The sequence below is a fragment of the Vicugna pacos genome, chromosome 1, assembly GCF_048564905.1.
Source record: "Vicugna pacos chromosome 1, VicPac4, whole genome shotgun sequence".
In the NCBI taxonomy this organism is placed as follows: domain Eukaryota; kingdom Metazoa; phylum Chordata; class Mammalia; order Artiodactyla; family Camelidae; genus Vicugna; species Vicugna pacos.
In genome coordinates, this window is record NC_132987.1 from 2,332,921 (window position 1) to 2,355,838 (window position 22,918).

The 22,918-nt window shown below is 43.1% G+C and overlaps 1 protein-coding gene across 4 annotated transcripts in view; it reads left to right on the top strand.

Moving 5' to 3' along the window:
* The window catches only part of CPNE4 (copine 4), a 390,855-nt gene that overhangs the window by 97,735 nt on the left and 270,202 nt on the right, over window positions 1-22,918 (top strand). For all 4 annotated transcript variants that reach the window (XM_072971211.1, XM_072971204.1, XM_006205278.4 and 1 more), the window contains one exon: window positions 18,400-18,580. In XM_072971211.1, the coding sequence (XP_072827312.1) occupies window positions 18,401-18,580 (180 nt within the window). In that variant the 5' untranslated portion in view covers window position 18,400. The remainder of the gene's footprint in view (window positions 1-18,399; window positions 18,581-22,918) is intronic.

Here is a 22,918-nt window from a genome sequence, read left to right on the forward strand (position 1 = left end):
TGAACTAAACTCTTGACTTTCAAATAAGAATGAAGTTAACTAATTTTTAAACACCCCCAAAGCTAATTTCTTTATCAAACTTGCCCCCAAATTCCACAAGTCCAATGAACCAGTCTAAATTTTAATTGAACCTATTTGTTCTAAAATTGTCGATGCAAACCAAAATATATGAATAACTTAACATGAACTGATTTTTTAATTTGGAGTCTTGATTTATAATAATGATTTATCTTTAAATCACAGCTCTCTCAAATGATCTGAAATTTGAGTGTGGGAACATTTGGGCATTGGCTGTCTTGTATACCATTGGACAGAAGGAACATTTTTTAAGAGGCTCTACTATATTGGTTATTGTGCTTGGTTCTTTTATGTCTGTATCTCTAATCCTTACAGTATCCCTGAGGTAGTTATTATTGCTTCTTCTTCAGAATGAGAAAACTAAGGCTCAGAGAAGTTGAGTCACAACTAGGAAATATTGGAGCCAGGGCACAGATTCAAGTCCCTGGGCCTCCAGCACATTCTTGACTCGGTCCTGCACCACCCGGTGGCACTCTCATCCATCCAAGTGTCTCATGACATGGCTTTCATGTTTTTGCCATTTTTTTGGTGGTTGGACATATGAATGGGCATTTCCTTTCTTCTTTTTCTAGGCTCTTCCAAGTTCAGACCAGGCTCATGAGCTTAGCTTAAGCCCCGTGTCCTCCATTGTACAAATGACATAGTGATGGTTCAGTGTATAGCACCTAATACCAATTCTAGCAGAAAGAAGTCTTCTTGATAAACTGCCTTCCTTCTCTCTTCACTACACTTCAGTTCTTTTTCCTCCAAAAATACCATTGCTTTCATATTTTGTTCATGATGTTAATTTTGAAATTTCTTTTTAAAAACTTAATTTCTTTTATGTTGAAGTATAGTTGACATACAATATTATATTAGTCTCAGATGTATATAACATAGTGGGTCAATATTTATGTACATTACAAAATGATTACCATAAGCCTAGTAACCATCTGTCACCATAGAAAGTTCTGACAGTATTATTGACTGTGTTCACTGTACTGTACATTATATCCCCCTGACTTACTGGTTTTATAACTGGAAGTTGGTTCCTCTTAATCCCCTTCACCTATTTCATCCATTTTCCCACCCCCTCCCTTCTGGAAACCACCAGTTTGTTCTCTGTATCTTTGAGTCTCTTTCTGTTTGTTTTGTTTGTTCATTTGTTTTGTTTCTTTGATTTCATATATGAGTGAAATCACGTAGTATTTGTCTTTCTCTGTCTGACTTACTTCACTTAGTACCCTCTAGGTCCATTTATGTTGTCACAAATAAGATTTTATTCTTTTTTTTGGCTAATATTCTGTCATAAATATATTCCATAAATCTATTGATGGACACTTTAGGTTGCTTCCAAATCTTAGCCACTACTGTAACGAATGTAGGGTTGCATATATTTCTTTGAATTAGTGTTTCAGTTTTCTTCAGATAGACATTCAGAAGTGGAATTGCTGGATCATATGGTAGTTTTATTTTTAATTTTGTGTTTTACACAGTGGCTGCACCAATTTGCATTCTAGTCAACAGTGCAGAAGGGTTCCCTTTTCTCCACATCCTCCAACGCCTGTTATTGGTTGTCTTTTTGATAATAACATTCTAATGGGTGTGAGGTGATGTATCATTGTGGTTTTGATTTCCATTTAGCTGATAATTAGTGATGTTGAGCATCTTTTCATGTGTCTGTTGCCATCTGTATGTCTTCTTTGGAAAAATGTGTTCAGGTCCTCTGCCCATTTTTAAATTGGGTTGCTTTTTTTTTTTGATATTTGGCTGTAGGAGCTCTTTGTATATTTTGGATATCAGCCCCTTATCATATGATATTGTTTGCAACTATCTTTTCCCATTCAGTATGTTGGGATGGTTTTCTTCACTGTACAAAATCTTCTTAATTTGATGTAGTTCCATTTGTATATTTTTGCTTTTGTTGCCCTTGCCTGAGGAGACAAATACAAAAAGATATTGTTAAGACTGATGTCAGAGAGTGTACTTTGTCTGTTTTCTCCTAGGAGTTTTATGGTTTCAGGTCTTACATTTAAGTCTTTAACCCATTTGGAGTTTATTTTTTGTATATGGTATAAGCCAGTAGTCCAGTTTTGTTCTTTTCATGTATCTGTCCATTTTTCCCAATAACATTTATTGAAGAGACTGTCTCTTCTCAATTGTATACTTTTGCCTTCTTTGTCATAGCTTAAATGGCCATGGATAGTGAGTTTATTTCTGGGCTCTCTATTCTGTTCCATTGATCTGTGTGTCTTGTTTTTGTGCCAGTACCACACAGTTTTGATGACTGTAGCTTTGTAGTACAGTTTGAAATCAGGAAGCATGATTCCTCCAGTTGTGTTTTTTTTTATCAAGATTGGTTTGGCTATTTGGAGTCTTTTGTGTTCCCATAGAAATTTTAGCCTTGTTTGTTCTAGTTCTGTGAAAAATGCTCTTGATATTTTCATAGGGATCACCCTGAATCTGTAGGTTGCTTTGAGTACTATGGACATTTTAACTTCACTTTGCTTTGGACCCAAGTATCTCTGTCTTTGCTGAGCTTTATCATTACTTAACTTTATTAATTACTTTAGCAAGTCATCATTTGTCTACTTACAGAAACCTTTTTCATGTGAACACTGGTTAACATGACAACTATTAACACTAACTCTGTGCTCTGTATCTGCATTGTTACTCCCTGAACCCTCACAGCAATGCTAAGGTGGATCCTGTTGTTAGCTCCATTTTGCAGATGAGGAAACCAAAATACATCTTGCCAACAGTTATAAAAGTTTGTAACTTACAGATCCAGGGTGTAAACTAGGCTGTCTGACTCAAAAACTTACACATTTAAATATAATGCTCTAGTGCTCTCTATGAATAAGGTACTTCATCTAGTTGGTCACACTGAAAGTCCTTCAGAGGCAGGGACCACATATCAATATGTTGGTGCCCCTCATAGCATGTAATAGAGTACTAGGCTCAGAGTTGCTGCGCAAGAGTTACATGTCAAGGTGAATTTTAGGGATCTTAGGAGTGAGAGTGTCCTTGACCGTGGGCATCTCTTACCAATGGTCTGTGATCATGCAAATTAGCCATGTTTGCATCCTACGCTTTTAGCTTCTGGTGAAACAGACAGACGCGGAGTCTGAAGGACTTGAGGATTAAGAACTATGTCCCAGTATTCTAGTCCAGCTGGTGGTAGAAGTAGGAACGAATTGGTGCTCTCTGCTCAGAAGTGACAGCATTTCTTCTTGGAGATCAGATTTCTGAGATGCAAAGTTCCCTCTTAAAATCATTGTCCTTTGATGCAGCTGGTGAGCACTGACTGTTTGGAAGCAGTGCTTTCAGTCCACCAGGGCTGAGTAAGAGGCCTTTGTGCTGACTGTTGGGTTAACTCTTGGTTGTCCAGCCCCACTGTGAGAATTCCAGACCCTCTTCTCTTCCTTCAGCTACTTACTGTGGAAATAATCTGAGTTTGAGGCCATATCAGTGAGAAGCTTCATGCAGGGAGTAGAAGGGGAAGGTTGGAGAGAAATGCCCTCCTGGATACAGTCTTGGGGGGTCTCACACTGATGTAACATGTTTCTAAGGTGATGGCCGAGATCAGGGCTGTTAAATTGCCAGATCACCTGGCATTATGAGGGCCTGGCTGGCTACCTCAGTACCTGTCTCTGGTTCTAGAGCTCTCTTCTTCATCAGCAGCTAGAGCCACAGATGTCACAGGACCACATGCCGAGGGGCTCCACCTTGTCATCAGCCAATCTAGGTGGCTCCACACCCAGTCTGTCCTGCTTTGAGCCTTTGTCACCCAGTCCTTGGCCCCTGCTCACGAGGACTTTGCAGATATGAAAGCTAAGAGTTGCAACATGTATGTGATCACTGGTGTGAAGAGACCACAGGACACAAACTAAGGAGTGACTAGTGAGTACTAGTGGTCATGAAAACTTTACCAGGTGCCAAAACGGGGTTATGAGGGAGGCATACACAAGGAGGAATTTTTCATGTAAAAGCAAGGACTATAACTCCTTGGGCATTCCAGAGGAGGGACAAAAAAGACTCGAAAGTATGAGCAAGAGTAATGAGAATGAAGCAGCTTTATTAAAGTGGCTGGAGACTGGTGTGCCTGACAGACGAAAGTAGAAGTCAACTAGTGATCCCAGGCTGAGAAGTGTGGGATTTAGATACCACAGAAGAATGTTGGGCAGGGAGTGACCTGATCAAATTTGAGTTTAACAATTAGAAACCCCCCTGAGCACCTCATACCTGCTGATTGCAAGGAGGAGTAATTTACAGTGGATCCAAGTTCAGGCAAATGGGAGGAATGATTCTCTTTGTCTCATTTAAGGCTTGTTTCCTTAGATTCTACTTTGTCTCATGTTACTATTACCATTCCTACTTTCTCTTTTTAAAAAATCTTTGTGATGCTTTTATTTTCTTTTAAATTTTATAATTTTTTATTGAAGTATAGTTGGTTTACAATGTTGTGTCAATTTCTGGTGCCCAGCAGGTTTCAGTCATATATATACATACATATATTCATTTTCATATTCTGTTTCATTACAGGTTACCACAAGATATTGAATATAGTTCCCTGTGCTATACAGTAGGTCCTTGTTGTATATGTATTTTATTTACAGTGGTAGTATCTGCTAATCTCCTTTCTTTTGACCAGAGACTCTTTTTCTTTATCCGTATGTCCACTCATTTATTCCTCACCCATTTATTTGCTTACTGTGGTTTGCTTTGTTAAATGTCACCTGGTTAGATTTGAGAGGTAATCTAAGGTTCTAGGTCTTTCAGGAGGGAAGTTTACCTTCTGTATGGTTACTAACATATTAGATATGTTGGCCTTCTTTATACCATCTGTTGTTTATTTTTAAAGTAAAACTTTATCCAGGTGCGATAAACACATGGAAGGCTTCGTATTGTAAGTGTACAGCTCCACAAATTTTTATGAAATAAACACTCCAAAATCAAGGTAGAGACTGCACCCCAAAGCCTCTTTTGTATCCCTCCCATCCTTGCGTCCAAAAAGGCACCACTGTTCTGATCTGCAGAACTTGATGATCTGGGGATCGTACGGCGAGTACTCTTTTGTATGTGGCACCTTCCGTTCATTGTCACATTTCTGAGATCTGTCTGTGCTAGTGTGTATATCAGAAGGTCCTTCAGGTGCATTGCTGCATGGCTTCCTAGCATGTGAACAGCCCACATGCTGTCATCCCCTCCATTGTGTTAGGTCCCAGGTTTTGGCCCCTGTTGTTAATTTCTGTTTACTCAACACACTCTGGGAGGAATCTCTTCTGCCCGGCACTTCCCAGTGCTGGGGCTCAGTGGAGTGTCACTAATCTTCCTCATTGTCCACTCGATGCCAGCTTCTTCTGCTTCTCAGCTGAGTGTCCCCATGACATCTAGTCCCTGGCTCAGAGTGGTGAGCCCCGCATGTGTCTCTGTGGAGTGGGTTGGCCAAAAGCCCTGAGTCCACTCCTGTGCAGGGTGGTAGCTGCAGAACCACACCTCCCACACTGCACTGCCACCCAGGATAGTCTTGTCTGAGCCCGGGTTACAGGACTTTTCACAGGAAGTAAGATAGCCCCGAGGGCAGCTGCCCCTGCTTGTTGCCTTTAACCTCTGCCATTTCCCCCTTTCTTGTTGCTTTTCCATTTTGCTAATTATTTATCTTCTAACATGTCCCATGACATTTTTAAAGTTGATTTACAGTATTGTGTTAGTTTCAGGTGTACAGCAGAGTGATTCAGTTATCTTTGTATTTTTTTCAGATTATTTTCCATTATAGGTTATTGGAAGATAATGAATATAGTTCCCTGTACTGTATAGTAAATCCTTGTTGCTTATTTATTTTATGTATAGTAGTTTAGAGCTGTTAATTCCATACTTATAGCCCTCCGCCCTCCCTGTCCTATTTGGTAACCATGTTTGCTTTCTGTGTGTAAGTTGCTTTCTGTTTTGTATATAGATCCATTCATATGATTTTTTAGATTCCACTTATAAGTGATATCATATAATAGTTGTCTTTCTCTCTAGATCTATCCATGTTGCTGCAAATGGCATTATTTCATTCTTTTTTATGCCTGAGTAGTATTCCATTATGTGTGTGCATGTATGTATTATATGTATATATAAGATATATATATATACACACATATATATAAAAAATACATTCACACACACACACACACACACACACCCCCACAGGTTCTTGGTTGTCTGTTAATGGACTCTTGGGTTGTTTCCATGTCTTGACTATTATAAATAGTCCTGCTGTGAACATTGGGGTGTGTGTATCTTTTCGAAGTAGAGTTTTCATCTTTTCTGGATGTGTGCCCAGGAGTGAGATGGCTGGATCATAGGGTGAGTCTATTTTCAGTCTTTTTAAGGAACCTCCATACTGTTTCCCATGGTGGCTGTACCAACATACAGATGGCCAATAGGCACGTGATAAGATGCTCAACATTGCTAATTATCAGAGAAATGCAAATCAAACCCACAATGAGGTATCACTTCACACCAGTCAGAATAGCCATCATGAAAAAGTCCACACTAGATAAATACTAGAGAGAGTGCGGAGACAAGGGAACCCTCCTACACTGTTGGCAGGGATGCAAGTTGGTGCAGCCATGCAAATTTTCTGTGACTAAATAAGTTTAGAAAAACATTGTATATCATACCTCCTTTTTGGTTTGCAGAGCATGTTCACAGACAGCAGAAACCTTCTACTGTAAAGGAACCTGCTTTATGTTATAAAATCTACCATTTTCTGCTTTGAGAGTGTCTGTTAGTAGCTCACACAATGGAACTGTGGTTCCATGACACACTGCTGTGTAGAGAAGGGCCATAGGACATTCTGCTGGGACTTTTTTTCCTTTTAATGTCATTGCTAGTTTCTGAAGTTCTCCATGGCTATTTTAATGGAAATGTGGCAGAAGGCATAACAGGCAGAATTAATCTACTGTAAATATTTACTTATATATTTATTTGCCTGTGAGCTCCTTGTAGGTAGTGGGCCTGCCTTTTCATCTTTGTACTTCCCAGTACCCAGCGTGGTTCCCAGCACATACTTGAAGTGTTCGATTAATATTTTATGAATGAATGAATGAGATATAATAAACATTCTGGGGCTATTGGCATGAGGGGACACAAATAGAACTAGAAACTTAACCAGATCTTAACGTATTCAAGAGGAGGCAGGGTATCATTATGGACCATATCCTGAACTCTAGAGTTAAAAAAAAATCTGATCGAAACCTGGCCCCTTCATTTTTTTGGTTATGCGATCCAGCAATGTACATAGCTTTTCTGAACCTCAGTTTTCTCCTCTGTGAAACTGAAACAGCATTGAGTTACCTTTCGTAGCCATTGAAAGGAGAATATGTGATAGTGTAACGGGCAGTGGGGACCATGGCGCTAGTCACGTGAGCATCCAGAACACTTGCTGTCGCCGGCATCCTCGTTGCTTTGTGGTTTTACACTGGGCGTTTGTTTCTCTGGGCTGTGTCTGCCCATACCGGAGCCTGCGGATTTTCCTGTGCTCAGATTCCCCTCATGCTCAGTGAGGACTGGATACCCAGAGAACTCCCAGTGGTATGTGTCAGAGCACCTCCTCATCTAATAATGTCTCATAAACGCCCTGCCCAGGTGCTCAGACCTGGTCAGTCCAACCAGTATCTCCTCCTGCTGCCCGGGGACTCCTGAAGTTTCTCTGTGCTTGTGGGAGACTTGCTTTCCTTGTCAAACTTCTCCAGAAAACATCCATTTCTGACGTTGTTACATAAAAGCTATCCCACCTTGCACTCTGGTCCCCTGGAGGTCTCAGGGAGAGAGAATGAGTGTGTGTGTGTCCAAGTGAGAACACTGACAAGTGGGTACACCTCCTTCCACACCTGCTGTGGCTTTCCTCTTCCTCTAAGCATTGCTGCATGTCTCCACAGGCTTGCCATACGACCTATCTCTGAGACAGACAGATGTTATCCTCCAGGATATCCTCTTTTCCAAGCAGTCCTCTTTCCAGTCCCCCAGTCACGCCCAATTTACATAATAATTATACCTCAATTCTCATCTCCCATTTGTTTCCATCCACAGCTGCCCTCCAAAACCATTTGCCCCAGTGCTATGCTATGGTCCACCACTCTGAAAGTTTTTGTAGAAACATTATTACATGTCAGATCGAAAGGTAATGCCACATCAGAAGTTCTAAGGAGAGCCTCCTTCCAGTATTTTCCTTAAATTGCCACTTCCCTCTGGAGCATTTGGACAGTAGTGCCATTAATTAATCACTCTTTCTAGTGCTGTCTGTCCCTGTGCAGTGCCACGACAGTCACCACCCATCTGCAGGCCCTAGCAAATGAAGAAATGCCTGTGGGCCAAACTTGGACCCATTCCTTCCTTTCAGCACTTCTGCCTCCAGTGGGAAGTAGGTTTCTCTTATGAAAGAGTCCTGTTTGCATGAATTGCTTTGGGCTGATGTCCTAGACATTGCATGCTATGTTGGAAAGCACTTTTGAGCAACACCATTCAGCTTTAGTCTTTAGGAGAAACAAAGGAAGAAGAAAGCTGGGAACAGTAGTTTAATGCAATATGTCCTGTACGTGATTGGTAGCCACCAATCACAGGTCCCTGTTTAAATTCAAGTTAATGATGAGGGCTTACTTTCCAGAATACATAAATAGCTCATACAACCTAATAACAAAAAACCGAACAACCCAATCCAAAAAACGGGCAGACTCTAAACAAGGAATTCTCCAGTGGAGAAATACAAATGGCCAGTAGGCACATGAAAAAATGCTCAGTATCACAAACTATCAGAGAAGTCCAAATGAAAACTGCAGTGAGGTATCACCTCATACCAGTCAGAATAGCCATCATTAAAAAGTCCACAAATGATAAATGTTGGAGAAGATGTGGAGAAAAGGGAACCCTCCTACATTGTTGGTGGGAGTCTGGTTTGGTGCAGCCATTATGAAAAACAGTATGGAGATTCTTTAAAAAACTGAAAATAGAGTTGCCATATGATTCAGCAGTCCCAATCCTGAGCATATATCTAGAGAAAACTCTTCATTCGGAAAGACACATACACTCCAGTATTCACAGCAGCACTATTTACAATAGCCAATACATGGAAGCAAGCTAAATGTCCATTGACAGATGAGTGATTAAAGAAGAGTGGTGTACAATGGGATACTACTCAACCACAAAAAAGAATAAAATAATGCCATTTGCAGCAACATGGATGGACCTGGAGATCATCATTCTAAGAGAAGTAAGCCAGAAAGAAAAATACTGTATGATCACTCATACGTGGAATTTAAAAAAAAAAAGACACAAATGAACTTATTTACAAAACAGAAGTAGGCTCACAGACATAGAAAACAAACTGTAGTTACCAGGAGGGGAAGGGGGTGGGAAGGGATAAATTGGGAGTTCAAGATTTGCAGATACTAACTACTATGTATATAATAGATAAACAATAAGTTTCTTCTGTATAGCATGGGGAACTATATTCAGTATCTTGTAGTAACCTATAATAGAAAAGAATATGAAAAGGAATATCTTTTTTTTAACACTTTTTATTGATTTATAATCATTTTACAATGTTGTGTCAAATTCCAGCGTTCAGCACAATTTTTCAGTCATACATGGACATATACACACTCATTGTCACATTTTTTTCTCTGTGAGCTACCATAACGTTTTGTGTATATTTCCCTGTGCTATACAGTATAATCTTGTTTATCTATTCTACAATTTTGAAATCCCAGTCTATCCCTTCCCACCCTCTGCCCCCGCCGGCAACCACAAGTCTGTGTTCTCTGTCTATGAGTCTATTTCTGTCCTGTATTTACGCTTTTTTTTGTTTGTTTGTTTGTTTTTTAGATTCCACATATGAGTGATCTCATATAGTATTTTTCTTTCTCTTTCTGGCTTACTTCACTTAGAATGACATTCTCCAGGAGCATCCATGTTGCTGCAAATGGCGTTATGTTGTCGGTTTTTATGGCTGAGTAGTATTCCATTGTATAAATACACCACATCTTCTTTATCCAGTCACCTGTTGATGGACATTTAGGCTGTTCCCATGTTTTGGCTATTGTAAATAGTGCTGCGATGAAAAGGAACATCTGTGTGTACACGTATGACTGAAACATGATGCTGTACACCAGAAATTGACACAGCATTGTAAGCTGACTATAGTTCAATTAAAAAAAAATATATAAATTCAAGTTAAAGTGTAATAAAATTAAACATTCATTTCCTCAGTTGCACTGGCCCCAGTTCAAGTGCTCAGTAGCCACCTGTGCCTGGTGGCCACTGTATTGAACCTTGTCGATAAAGAACATTTCCATCATCACATGCTCTGCTGGGCAGCACTGCCTAGAGGCTGTATTCTGTTATCATGAGAGGCATTTCTTTTTATAGTTGGTCATCCACTCAACCCCGTCTTCTTTCCCAAGGCACTCCATACATGGTATGTCCTCTGCTAACTAAGCAGAAGCCTGTTAATGCTTGCATGTCATTCACAGCAGAAGTGAGTCTTAGGTGAGGGGTTGGAGCAGAACAGGACCCATACACAGACCCATTACCCTGCTTTTCCAAGGAAATTGGTTTGTCCTTTGTATACTTTCTCCTGTTGAACATAAAAGTAACCGTGCTCCTTTTTGCTTTTAAATTTAGCTACATGTATGAGACCAGAAGCACAAAATCTACTTTGTGAGTCCCTAGCTTCCTGGTAACATGACATTAGTGGAGGAATCCAATCTGTGATTATATTAAAAAGGGAAAATGACTGAACAAAAGAAGACTGGGATTTGCTGTTTCTACTGGGTAAATTTAGTTGCTTGAGGAACAGGTAGAAATTATTTCAGTGCCAAAATAATAAAGCATCATCTGAATTTGTTTTTTCTCTCATTCAGGAGCTGTAGTTGCCTGGGGTATGGTAGGAAAATGGGGGCTGTGATGGGGCACCAGGACAGTCACTCATACAATTTCCTTTGATATTTTGTTCAAATTTCACTTTTAAAAGTTTTGGTCAGCCTTTATAATTATCCAGTTAAATTTATATATCCAGTTCTTCTCCTAAAAGTGGGTAACATTTGAGTGCTATAAAATTAATATGAATGTGATGCAATGGATATGATTGCTTTCTAGGAAAAAAAATCTCATCTTCATGACTCATTATTAGAGACACAGATGTGAGCCCAGAAGTTCCTAGAACATCAATATTTGTCTGATTGCTTATGTACATTTTCCCAAGAAAGCTGTTTTCAGGAAATGGGATCTCTGCTGGATTATTTTCTTTTGGTCTCACCGTTGTCTCAAATTAGCTCCAGAAATGACTGAAATAATAATTTACTGCACTTGAGTAGTTTGGCATAGTATATTTCAGAAAAATGTTCAAGTCCGCATATTGTCAATTTTGAGTCTCACTCATTACCACCATGGCCTTTTGTGGTTCACGGGTTTTATCACCGGGTTTACCAGGTGTTGTAGCTTGGCTGTCTGGAACTCATCAGTGCTTGGTGATCAGAATCATCCAAGTGGGTGCACTGAGTTCCCAGACCCCTCGATGTGTTTGTGAGGCTCCCGGTACAAATAGAATTCCAGGAGTGACATGGGCTGCCTGGGAGTAAGGGGGGGAAGGAAGTGAATTTTTAGACTGCTAGACACAGCCTCACTAATGCACACACTACGCCGTGGAGATTTCTGAAGATTGGAACAGGGCTGAAGTTTACCTTTGCATGATCTAGAAGGAAAGTGATTGTTAAGCTAATTAAGAGTGTAAATCATTTGAGAAGAAATTGTCAAAAACAGATTTTGGAACCCACCAAACCCAGGCTTTATTCCTGGCTGTCGCTTAGCTGCTGTGACTGAACCACTGTGAATCTCGCTTTTTATGTCTGTGAAATGGGGCTGCCAAGAACTTGTCTCAAGAATTCAGTGAAACACCATCTATGTACTCTGGTGTTAGTGTAGTTAGTGACTGGGAAAACAAGCTGTTTTTAAAGATTTATAGAGCATTGTATGCTGGATGAAACTAAAAGTGTAAATAATCACAGCTTTTCTCCCTTTCCTGCTGTCTTGGGGAGACTCGGTGTCTGTCCGGCCAAAGCGGGAGCACAGGGGGCCTGAGCAGGGTTAGTAATGATTACAGTTGTGAAGGGAAAGAAACCCAGAGGGAGGATTAATTTTACACAATATAAGACTCTCTCCCAAGGAAGAGGAAAACATAATAAGTAATCTACAAGTTTAGAGGACAGAGAGAGAAGGGTGCTGGCAGTTTCGGGGACAGACTGGAAGAGGGAGGGAGGGGTGGGGCAGTGTGACTTTCTAGGGAACCAGGTGGGTCCAGAAAATGTGGGTAAGTGTAATGCGAGGTGAGCCCCAGTTGCCACTTTTATTGACAGTCTTCTTGAGTAGCTATCCCCTGGGGAGGCAGGTGGAGCAGAGGGATCAGGGCCTAAATTCTGGACCTGGAGTTCCAGGCTCGAACCCTCGTTCTGTCGCACTTGACTGATAGCGGTTTGAGTTCTCTAAGCTGCATCCATCCTATGAAGGAGCATCCTGCCGGGACCTACCATAGGATTACCCTCACGGTCAGGGGAAAGGTTCTCCTGGGGTCTCGTGACTTACTGTAGTGTGCTTGGAGGACCTCCAAGCCTGGTAGATGTTACATGAACTCAGAGGTGTAATTTTTAAGAAGGACAGTAATAGTTTTCATTATTCTTCTTCTGAGGACTAATTAATTTAATCCTCAAGACAGCTTCACAAGGTAGGAGCTTTCACGCGTGATAAACTGAGGCTCAGAGGGTTCACGTACCTCACCCAGAGTCTTAGGGAAGGAGCAGTAGAGCCTGAGTCAGCCTCATATGCTCTGACTTAGACGCATACTCTTGTCCTCTGTACCATCGGCATCTCGTGTGAGTGCCTGATCTTAAGATGAACCACCTCTGGGGCAGTTATGCTTGGTTTGTACCTAGCAACCTTGCTACTCAAAATGTGGTCCACAGGCCAGCAGGACCAGTGACCCCAGGGAGCAGAGTCTTAGCCACCCCCTGACCCCAGGCTCCTGAGACAGGAGCTCCATCCCCACGAGCCCCCCACATAACCCGTGGTCGGGTCCCAGTCTGAGAAGCACTGCTTCGGGATGTGCACCTCTGGGCAGTGGACTGTCTCATGACAGCACCCAGCATAGCACCTGTCATGGGAGAGGAGATTTACTCTTGGTCTAAAAATTGATCAAGGAGCGTCGAATGGGAAGATAGTCCCGGGGGAATAACACCCAGTTCTTGGCTGAGTGAATGGACCAAGGAAGCAAGCACAGAACCAGGCACATTGCAGGCGCCCCGTCATGCTTCCTGAGTTGGGATGGGAATGTTGTGTGATGGAGATGTCGCACACCAGCCTTCTCTGAATGTGCTGCGACATTGGAAAAGGCCAGACGATGCCAAAGCAGGCAGAACAGTGACGGTGTACTCTTAACAGAGTTGTGAGACGCACTCCGCTCAGTTGGTTCCCCTGTGACCGCGAGCTCATTCTCTTCCCTCTTGAGCTCGATTGTCTTGGCTTTGTTTGCAACTCATTCAGAAACTAATTAAGTTTCTGGATCAGTTTGTCCTGTTGGAGAGTCTGGATACGCTGAAGTGGTGGTTTTGCTTTTTTTTTATAATTAATTATCTGAGTGTAAGGACAATGATAATTTGCTTCTAAAATTGGCCAAAAGTCAGCTTTCATTGAAATAATTCTCTACAGACATTAGTCTCTGTAAAACCAGAGGATTGTAATGGAAGTCAACAAAGAGGAATTCAATAGGCCATGGAAAACCTATTGATAATCTGGTCATATTAATCCTGTCCTCCTGCAGACTGTGAAATTATTTGTTTACTCCACTTATCTGGGGCCGGAGGTAGCAGATCCCTCGCTGACAGAGCCGTGTTTTGTGATCACCTTGCAGCAGTGAGCTTCAGCTGGGCCGAGGCCAAACAATTCGTCTTCACTGGCCTGTGTACCACCTCCAAAGTCAAGGTCAGGACCGCTGCCACCTCTGGCAGCCAGAGGAACTCAGGATCTCCAGTGTGTCTCCCTGATTAGGGTTTTCATTTGTGCAGGGACATGTACTGTACCCGTCCCCCCACGGGTGAGGGTCTGTGCTGGTTTCCTCACCTGTCTACAGATGTGATCAAGGTGAAGACTGTCGGGGATGCAGCGAAGTGTAAGCAGTAGTCCCTGGCCTGAAGGAGACAACCGCTGGGTGGGACAGACCCTGGGGGTACCCTGCCCAGATCCCCTTAATCAGGTTAGTGCGCTCTTCCCCTAGTGCCCAGGGGTATGAGTGTTGGCTACGTGTGGTTCACGACTGCCCTTTAATGCTGTCAGCCAGCACAGGGAGGGACAAAACCTAAGTAAGTGGCTGTGTCTCCCCAACCCTCGCACAACTAACATGGGGCAGTAGGAGACTGGACCCCTTTCTGCAAGGTGGGGTCAACCCAGTGTGCAGCTCATGTTCCTGGAACCGCAAGGGAGCTGGCCTCCTGCTGGGACCACCGCCCTGCCCCTTTCACTTCCTTTCTGTCCCCGCTCCATCTATCAGGTGCATCTGAACCCTTTGCTTCTAGGATGGCCAACTTAAGACTTGACGTGTAAGCCTGAAGGAGCAGAACGAGGGAACAGTATCCCAGAGCCCATGCTGGCTGGAGCCTTGGCGATGGAGCTGCCTGACAGGACCCAGGTCGTGTGGGGACATGGCCTCTGCTGAGTAGGCCCAGAGGAGGAGCTGGGGAGGAACACACTAGTCTTTCTCCTTCCCTGGGTCTGCAGCACCAGCTGACTCAGTCTGTCCGGGTTGGGGGGCTTACGGACAACAGAAATTCCCTGCTCACAGTTTGGACGATGGGAGTTGGAGACCAGAGTGCCAGCGTGGTGGCATGGGGGCCCTCTTCCCACTGTACCCGTGTGTGGCAGAAGGGCGTGGTGGGCTCTTTGGGGCCTCTATAATGAGAGCATTCATGGGAGCCCCCTCCTGACCTCATCACCTCCCAAAGGTTCCTCCTCCAGTATCACCACCTTCAGGGGTTCGGATTTCAACATACAGACACAAATATTCAGATCATAGCAACAGGACTCCAGCCAGCACTGAGCTGTCAGAGTGGAGGTCAGCCTCTTTGGTCCCCAAGCAGGACAGGAAGGAAGGAAAATGGGTGGTGAAGGGAGGAATAAATAAGGACCAGCATGACAGCCTTGGACAGCTGGTGTTGCAGACCCAGGGGAGGGGGCCTGTATGTATGAGGGTTACTCATGGTGTTGCACTCCACGGGTTTGGACAAAGGTGTACGACCTGTATCCTAGTTTACAGTACCACACAGAGTAGTTTCCCTGCACTAAAAATCCTCTGGGCTCCACCCATTCCTCCCTCCCTGACCCCTGGCACCACTGATCTTGTTACTGGCTCCAGAGATGTGCCTTTTCCAGAGTGTCACAGAGTTGGGGTCCTATAATAGGTAGCCTTTTCAGACTGGCTCCTGCTACCCACCCCTTTCAGACCCCCCGACTCCTTTCTGTAGAACACAAGCTTGGCCTGTAGAGTGGACATCCTCTCTAATGCCTAGTCTTAACTGTGAGGTGGAATGGAAAAAGGACTTTGGGTGATGATATGTCCATGCAGGTTCACCGACTGTAACAAACATCTACTCTGCAGAGAGATGCTGACAGTGGGGGAGAGTGTGCACGTTCGAGGAAGATGGCATACAGGATATTTGAATTTTCCTCTCAGTTTTCCTATGAACCTGCAACTGCTCTAAGAAACTAAAGTCTTTAAGAAAAAGAGAGAGAGAGTGAAATGGGATGGACATGGCCAGGAGCCTGTAAGGACAGGGTCAGTTAGAAGAGATAGCGGTACCTCCAGGGATAGGCAAGGCAGAGAGCAATGTGGATTCCCAGGAGCCAGTTGATGCACCGGGAGACAGAATTCAGCCAAGATGCTTGAAGAATTGAAGAATAAGCTGCTCTTATCAAAAATCTGATAGAGAGTTGATAGCATTATTTCCAACTCTCTCTGACCCACAGCCATCCTCCTTCTAGTTCATTCCTTCTCTCTGTGCACTTTTCTATTAATTGCATTTCATGTATACTGTGTTCTTTGTTGCTGTAAGAATTGGTCTGCTCACAATCAGTAAAAAAACAGGAAGAGTAATTTATTAAACTTTGTATTTATGACTTGCGCATTTTCTATTTATGAATGCAGTTTATTTAAAAGTGAAAAGAATGATTCTGGATGGAGGTTGAAATAAATCAAGGATATTATCACATCCATTCACGGTTCCTTGGTAGATTCAAACAGTTCACAGATAAAGGTTTTGCATATGGTAGAAATTAGCATAGGATGAAAGAAAACTGGCATTCCAGGCTGAGCTCTGCTGCTAGAATAATTGTGTGACATGGGCAAGGCGCCAGTCCTCTCTGAGCTCAGATTTCTCTCATATGTAAAGGAACAAATGTCCCAAAGTCCCTTTTAATATTCAGTATGATAGAGGATACAACAGCTCTCACCCTCCACTAATCCCACGACGCTTATTGAAATGGAATCCCAACTCCTCCCCAACTGCTGATTCCCTTTCCCTGATATTTTAGAACAGAGGTTGGGAAACATTCCCTGAAGAGGCCAGGGATTAAACATTTCAGGCTTTGCCAACCTCTGGGTCTCTGCTGCAAGTACACAGCACTTCAGGTGTATTAAAGCAACCACACGCAATACGTAAAGGGATGGGCAGGCCTGTGTGCTGGTAAACCTTGTGTACCAAAGCTGGTGGGCTGGACTTTGCGTGCAGGCCCAGGTCTGTCCCCTTCTGTTCTAGGGAATAACTTTTTTGGCAATCAGAGCAGTTTCCCCTCAGCATTTATAGGGAAAAACGTATGTTCACAGTAATTAGATAAACAGGGCACTAGAGAGTTGGAATGTGGAAGGAAGGAAGGAAGGACGGAACTGAAGGAAGGATGAAAGGAAGGAAGGACGGATGGACAGAAGGAGGGAAGAAAGGAAGGACGGAAGTACAGAAGGAAGGATAGGAGGGAGGACAGAAGGAAGGAAGGGAGGAAGAAAAAAGATGGATGGAAGGACGGAAGGGAGGACAGAAGGATGGACGGGCAGAGAACTTTGTGATGGAGCACTGGGAGAGGACTTCCAGTGACATATGCCATGAGGCAGGGGACTGTCAGATTGGAAAAGGCTGGCTTTGGCATGGAGCTTGCTGCTGTGTTTGGAGCAAGCAGCTGGGGGGTGTGTGTGTTGGGGGTGGGCACAGCTGTCACCCTGTGAAAGAGGTGATCTGGCGCAGTATGATGCCAGGTCCCAAGGGGAAATTCGTGGATTATTTGTAGAGGAGGGGATGGAAGAGGAGGGCTTGTCCTCATTTCATAGATGGAGAAATTCCACCATGGGGCTCCAGTGTCACTTTCTAGGGACTCTATAAGGAAACTGAATTTCATGAGAAGGATCTTGAATTTCGCTCCTGAGAGAATTTGTTGATGTCCTTACAAGTCCCGTTCTCCTCAGAGAAGGAGAGTGTTGGTGGGCTCTGGGGGTCCTTGTAGCCCTGCGCCTCCTCGATGCGAAGTGTTATTGAGAGTTGATGACGTGAAGGTGGGAAGGGGGCTCGCAGCGCTCACCTGCACAGGGAATTGGAGCCCTGGTGCCCTGCCTCCCACATGGTCATGGGCTCTGATGCTCGATGTGGTGGCAGAGCTGGGAGGGAAGGTGAGAGTGAACTTGCACACGGCAGCAGGAAGTCAGACTCTGGTCTCTCTCCGAGCCTTGAGGAAGTGGGCCACTGTTTGGGGGAGGGAAGCTTGGACTGTGTCTGCAGGAAGGACAGTGTCCTTCTCTGTGCCACCTCATAGAAGGAAAAGCAGAGCTGGATTTGGGGGGGAATCTTCAACACTTGGAATGTGATTAAATTGATGAACCAACAACCAAAGTTTCATGCAAGCCATGTGCTTAATATAGAATGAGACTACAGTTTGCAGTCTCTTGCCCTAGTTCATTAATATTATTTCACAGACTTAAAAAAAAATCTACTGTGCACATATATGCAAATCATATCAAAATAGTGTTCTTAGCCGAGTGTGCTACACCTGTTGATTAGGTTTTTTGGCTATTGTTGTTGGTTTTGGTTTTTTTGGGGGGGAGGGTTGTTTGTTTCACTGGAACTGTGCCCCTAGGGTGGCAAGTGAGATAATTCAAATAGTATTTGAAACTGTGCTTTAAACCATTTCCTGAAGGGCCATTGGGAGGCTTTTTCCTTGAATAGATACTGGGCTGATTGGCATGTCTTTTTTCCTGCCGTGTTAAAACAGGATGAAGAAGATGAGCAACATTTACGAGTCGGCGGCCAACACACTGGGAATCTTTAACAGCCCCTGCCTGACCAAAGTTGAGCTGCGTGTGGCCTGTAAAGGCATTTCCGACAGAGACGCTCTTTCCAAACCAGACCCCTGCGTTATCCTCAAGATGCAGTCCCATGGGCAGTGGTTCGAGGTAGGCACGGCCGGTGAGACAGGCAGAAGCGTGGCGGGAGGGTTGACTGGAAAACGCTCTCAAACTTCCTGGCTTCAGATGGTTTATTTTGGTGATGTGAAAAGTTCTGGATATGAATTGTGATTCCATTTCTGCTTGTATCGTGATGTTTTCGTACTGTGGATATCTGGACATTGGCCCTGAATTTGTTTGCCCCTGGGGCAGGGTGGGGGGCTGACAGGGGCCATCTCATACAGTGTTTATTTTTTGGAGAACTTATTATTAGCTAAACTTTATTGGGTGATTATCAAGTGTCAGACACTGTTCTAAGTGATTTATGTAAAACGACTCATTTCGTCCTCACAGCAGTCTTTTGAGGATACAGAAAGGTTAAGGATTTGCCCAGGATTGTTCCTTTTGTAGGTGGAAGATCTAACATTTGCACCCTGGCACCCAGGCCCCAGGGCCTGAGCTCTCCATTGCTGTCTTATACTCACGGTGGCCGTGACTGTGGTCCTTGGTGGTTTGTGTGGCAGTCTTACAGGTGGGATTCTGCAGCTGAGCTTTGTTCGCTTATTTAAAAGTTGAAACATATTGGTTGAGGACTGGTTTTAAGTTTTGGGATTGTTGTTGTTGTTCTATTTTTGATTGCAGATACCTGGTGTGAGTAAGCAATGTTTTTAAGGATCTGGTCTGGGGTGAATGGGGGAATGGGAAAGAGGGGCGTGTGCAGCAGAAGAAGCAGGTATTATCATCTCTAAGGGAACCGGACATTCAGTGGCATTTGGCTGAGGGATTTGAAGCCATGCTGAGTAGAATAAGAGTAGACACCTACCTGGTATGGATCCCTGAGGACACTCTTGAGTGCTTCTCCCATCTGTCTGCAAGTAGCTGAAAGGTGCTCCCCTAGGGGCAAAGTCTTCCTCTCCACAGTGGAGGGAAGGCTTAGAAGACTTCACAGCTCGCGTGTTTCCTTACTGGCACACAAGTGATAAGAGCCACTTCTCTGAAAGGGAGGTTGGACAGACGTTGGTGAGCAGATGAAATTCAGGTGAGGCGGCACCGTAACATGCACAGGGCTGGAGGACAAACGGGCAGCCTGGGCTCTCAGTTTAACTTTGGGCTTATCCAGGACTTGTCCTGGAAATATAGAAGCAGTCACAGCATCTTAATGTATAATTTTTTTTTCTTTTAAATATTTTTACTGACTTTGTTGGTGGGCTTTATTGTCTTTTATTTTTTATTTTTAGAAAATCTACATTAGGAAAAAGACACTCTTGGAAAATTAGAGGAAAAGAGTTCCTCCCCTTTACCTAATTCATCTTATATAAATACCCACTTTGCATAATTTATTTGTTACTTGTATATATTTCTTTTCAGTCTTTTCCTTCTGGCATTCATATTCTTCCATGATACTTACCATGCATGTAAATTTTTTTCCTGGTTTTATTACCTAGTAGTATATGTTTTTTTTCCATATTGCTATAATAGTCATAATTATAGTTTTTAAAGCTGCATAATATACCATCCAGGCAGAGGAGGTGCAGAAAACGTTGCCTGAATGGGTGATGAGGAGGGATGGCATCTCAGGCCCCCATCCAGGCCCATCAGTGAGCAAACCTGGATGCAAGCCAGTTGGCCAGGTTGCAGGGAAGGGTCTGGAACACACTTGAAAGCAAAAAGGCGAGTGACTAGCACACAGACCTCTGACCACTTACAGTGACTGGGAGAATCATGCACTCAATCAGCAGTAGTGCACATTGGTTTATTGCTGACACCTACTTCCTGGTGCAGGTTCAGTGACTGGCCCTCTGCTAGAACTAAGAGGCACCTGACAGTCTGTTTGAACCACATGCCCACGACTGTCTGTGTCTAGTGAAGGCTGGCAGACGCGGACATTGCCTTGGGACATAACTGATGCGTGTTTTCCTGGATCTGTCCCTTAGAACGTGTCTGAGTTTACAGAGAAATTTCTGGGTACAGAATTACAGAACTGGGGGAGAACCTTGCCGAAGAGGATTTGTGCTGGCCGAATCAGTTCCTGGGTGTCTCTGTTGTGGGGAATCTTGTAATTGACTAAGTGAAGATGAAAGAAAAACCTGAGAGGCTAACCTGATTTGCATCATGAAGAGATTGTTGGTAGTGTCAGGGTAAGCGAGAAATCCAAGGCGAGCTTATCTTTGAGAGAGGGTTTTAGAGTTTGGCAGAAGAGGTGCTATGGAGGTCAGCTTGGTCCAGCAGACATCCCTGCAGTGATGGGGATGCTCTCCACCTGTGCTGCCCAGGCAGGTGTCACTGACCACAGGTGACTCCTGAGCTGTGAAAGTGGACTGTGTAACTGAGACACTGAACTTTTTAATTGTTTAATTTTAATTCATTTAATGGTAAATGTAAATGGCTAGTGTGGTTTCAGAGTATCTTTGGCATGCTAGAGAATTTGACTGGGTTGGGAAGAAGAGGAAGGGGAGTTGGTACAAATGTTACTACCACAGGCTTTTATTTTGACAGCTCAAATTCTTTTGGGGAAGACGTATCTGGAGATTGGACATTTCTTTTTTATTACTTGTGAAGGCTGGCCTGCTCTTTTTTTCCAGCAGGGAGAAGGCCCTGTTATGCCCTAGTTTACAGCTCAGGTTGCTACTGGAATCGTTACATTGCAACTACCTTCAGATGGCTTCCCAGATGGAGGGGAGCTGCTTGCTCTTTAGTTGGCTGTGTAGACTGTTAGTGATGAAACAGAATCTTTGTTCTCTAAAGTGCATCCTAGAAATGTAAGCCTGATGGTTGGACTCAAAAGGACCTGCAATCTGACCTTCTGTGCTGTTAATGGTGTGAAGGATCAATAAGAATACATAATAGTTTGTGTCTCTTCATCCCTCCCCTACCCTGGCCCCCGCACCCCACTGGGGACCACTCGTTTGTTCTATCTGTAAATCTGCTGCTGTTTTGCTATATACATTCTTCTGTTTTTTATTTTTCAGATTCCACATATGAGTTATAGCATACAGTATTTTTCTTTCTCTAACTTCTTCCACTAAGCAAAATACTCTTTAGGTCTGTCCCCATTGTTGTAAATGGCAGAATTTCATTCTTTTTTATGGCTGAGTAATATTTCTTTGTGTATGTGTGTATATGTGTGTGTATCATATCTTTTTATCTGTTAAGGATATATTATACAGCACAGGAAAATATAGCCATTATTTTGTAATAATTTTAAACAGAGTATGATCTATGAAAATGCTGAATCACTACACTGTACACTTGAAACTAATATACTGTAAATCAACTATACTTCAATAAAAAAGAGTCAGTGAGGATAAATCTGTGTCTTGGGAATATTGGAAATCAGTTGTTCTGAGCTGCAGAACAGATTGTTGCTCTTGGAGACCAGCAGGGCTTGAGGGTTGTGTCTGAGGATCAAGGAGATGGAGAGGATGCTTTTTGTTTCCTCTTAGACTATAAAGATGAGATAGTGTTTTCTTGGGTCAAACTTTTGGTAAATCTTTAATGGCCACAGTTGTAATTGTTAGAAAGATGGGAAGGGAAACACATAGCTTGGAAATGCATTTTGCACTCAGATTTTCAGACCTACCATTTAACTTCCTTCGTTTACTTCATACCCGTTTTAAAAACTACCTCCTGTACCCTCCTGGCCATATAATGGTGACAGTAAATGGTGCAGTTGAATGTGAACGCACTTCATCCTCCAGCGAAGAGTGGGAACAATTTCCCCCTGCCCTGCAGTGAGTACGAGTGTTCACTAACTCCCGGGAACTACACAGGACACCCAAGTGGAATAAATGAACACTTCTCAGGGATCCAAAAGACAAGAGCCCTTGTGAACTGAAGACTCCTGTTCAGTTTCCTGGAGCACATGCTCTGTGCCCTGGGTACGCAGATATTCTTTATGAAGCAGAGTAAGCTCATGATACGGTGGCTCTTGGCAGAGATCTTATAAATGGCGGAGTACTTGTCCTCACTGGAAAAAGCCAAGTGATTTCCCTCCACGACTAGAATGTTCCTCAGTCACCTTTAATTCCATTTTTCCATTTAATTTTAATACATAGTTATTGAGTTCCTCCCTAGGAAGTTCTGTGTAATTCTGGGGACAAATTCCCTTGCATCTATTCCATATGAAAACATGATGAATCAGTGCTTTGGTGTATTGTTGGTAATAGCAACTGTTAGTAATAATTAGTGTGGCCATGTCTAACATGTCAATTATCAGTGGGCATTAATACGAGGTTATTGTTTATAATAATAATATATCTGTATAACACTTTGCATTCACAAAGCCCATCTACTTACATTATTTCATTTATTTCTCATAGTAGCCCTGTAAAAAGGTGGTGCAGATGT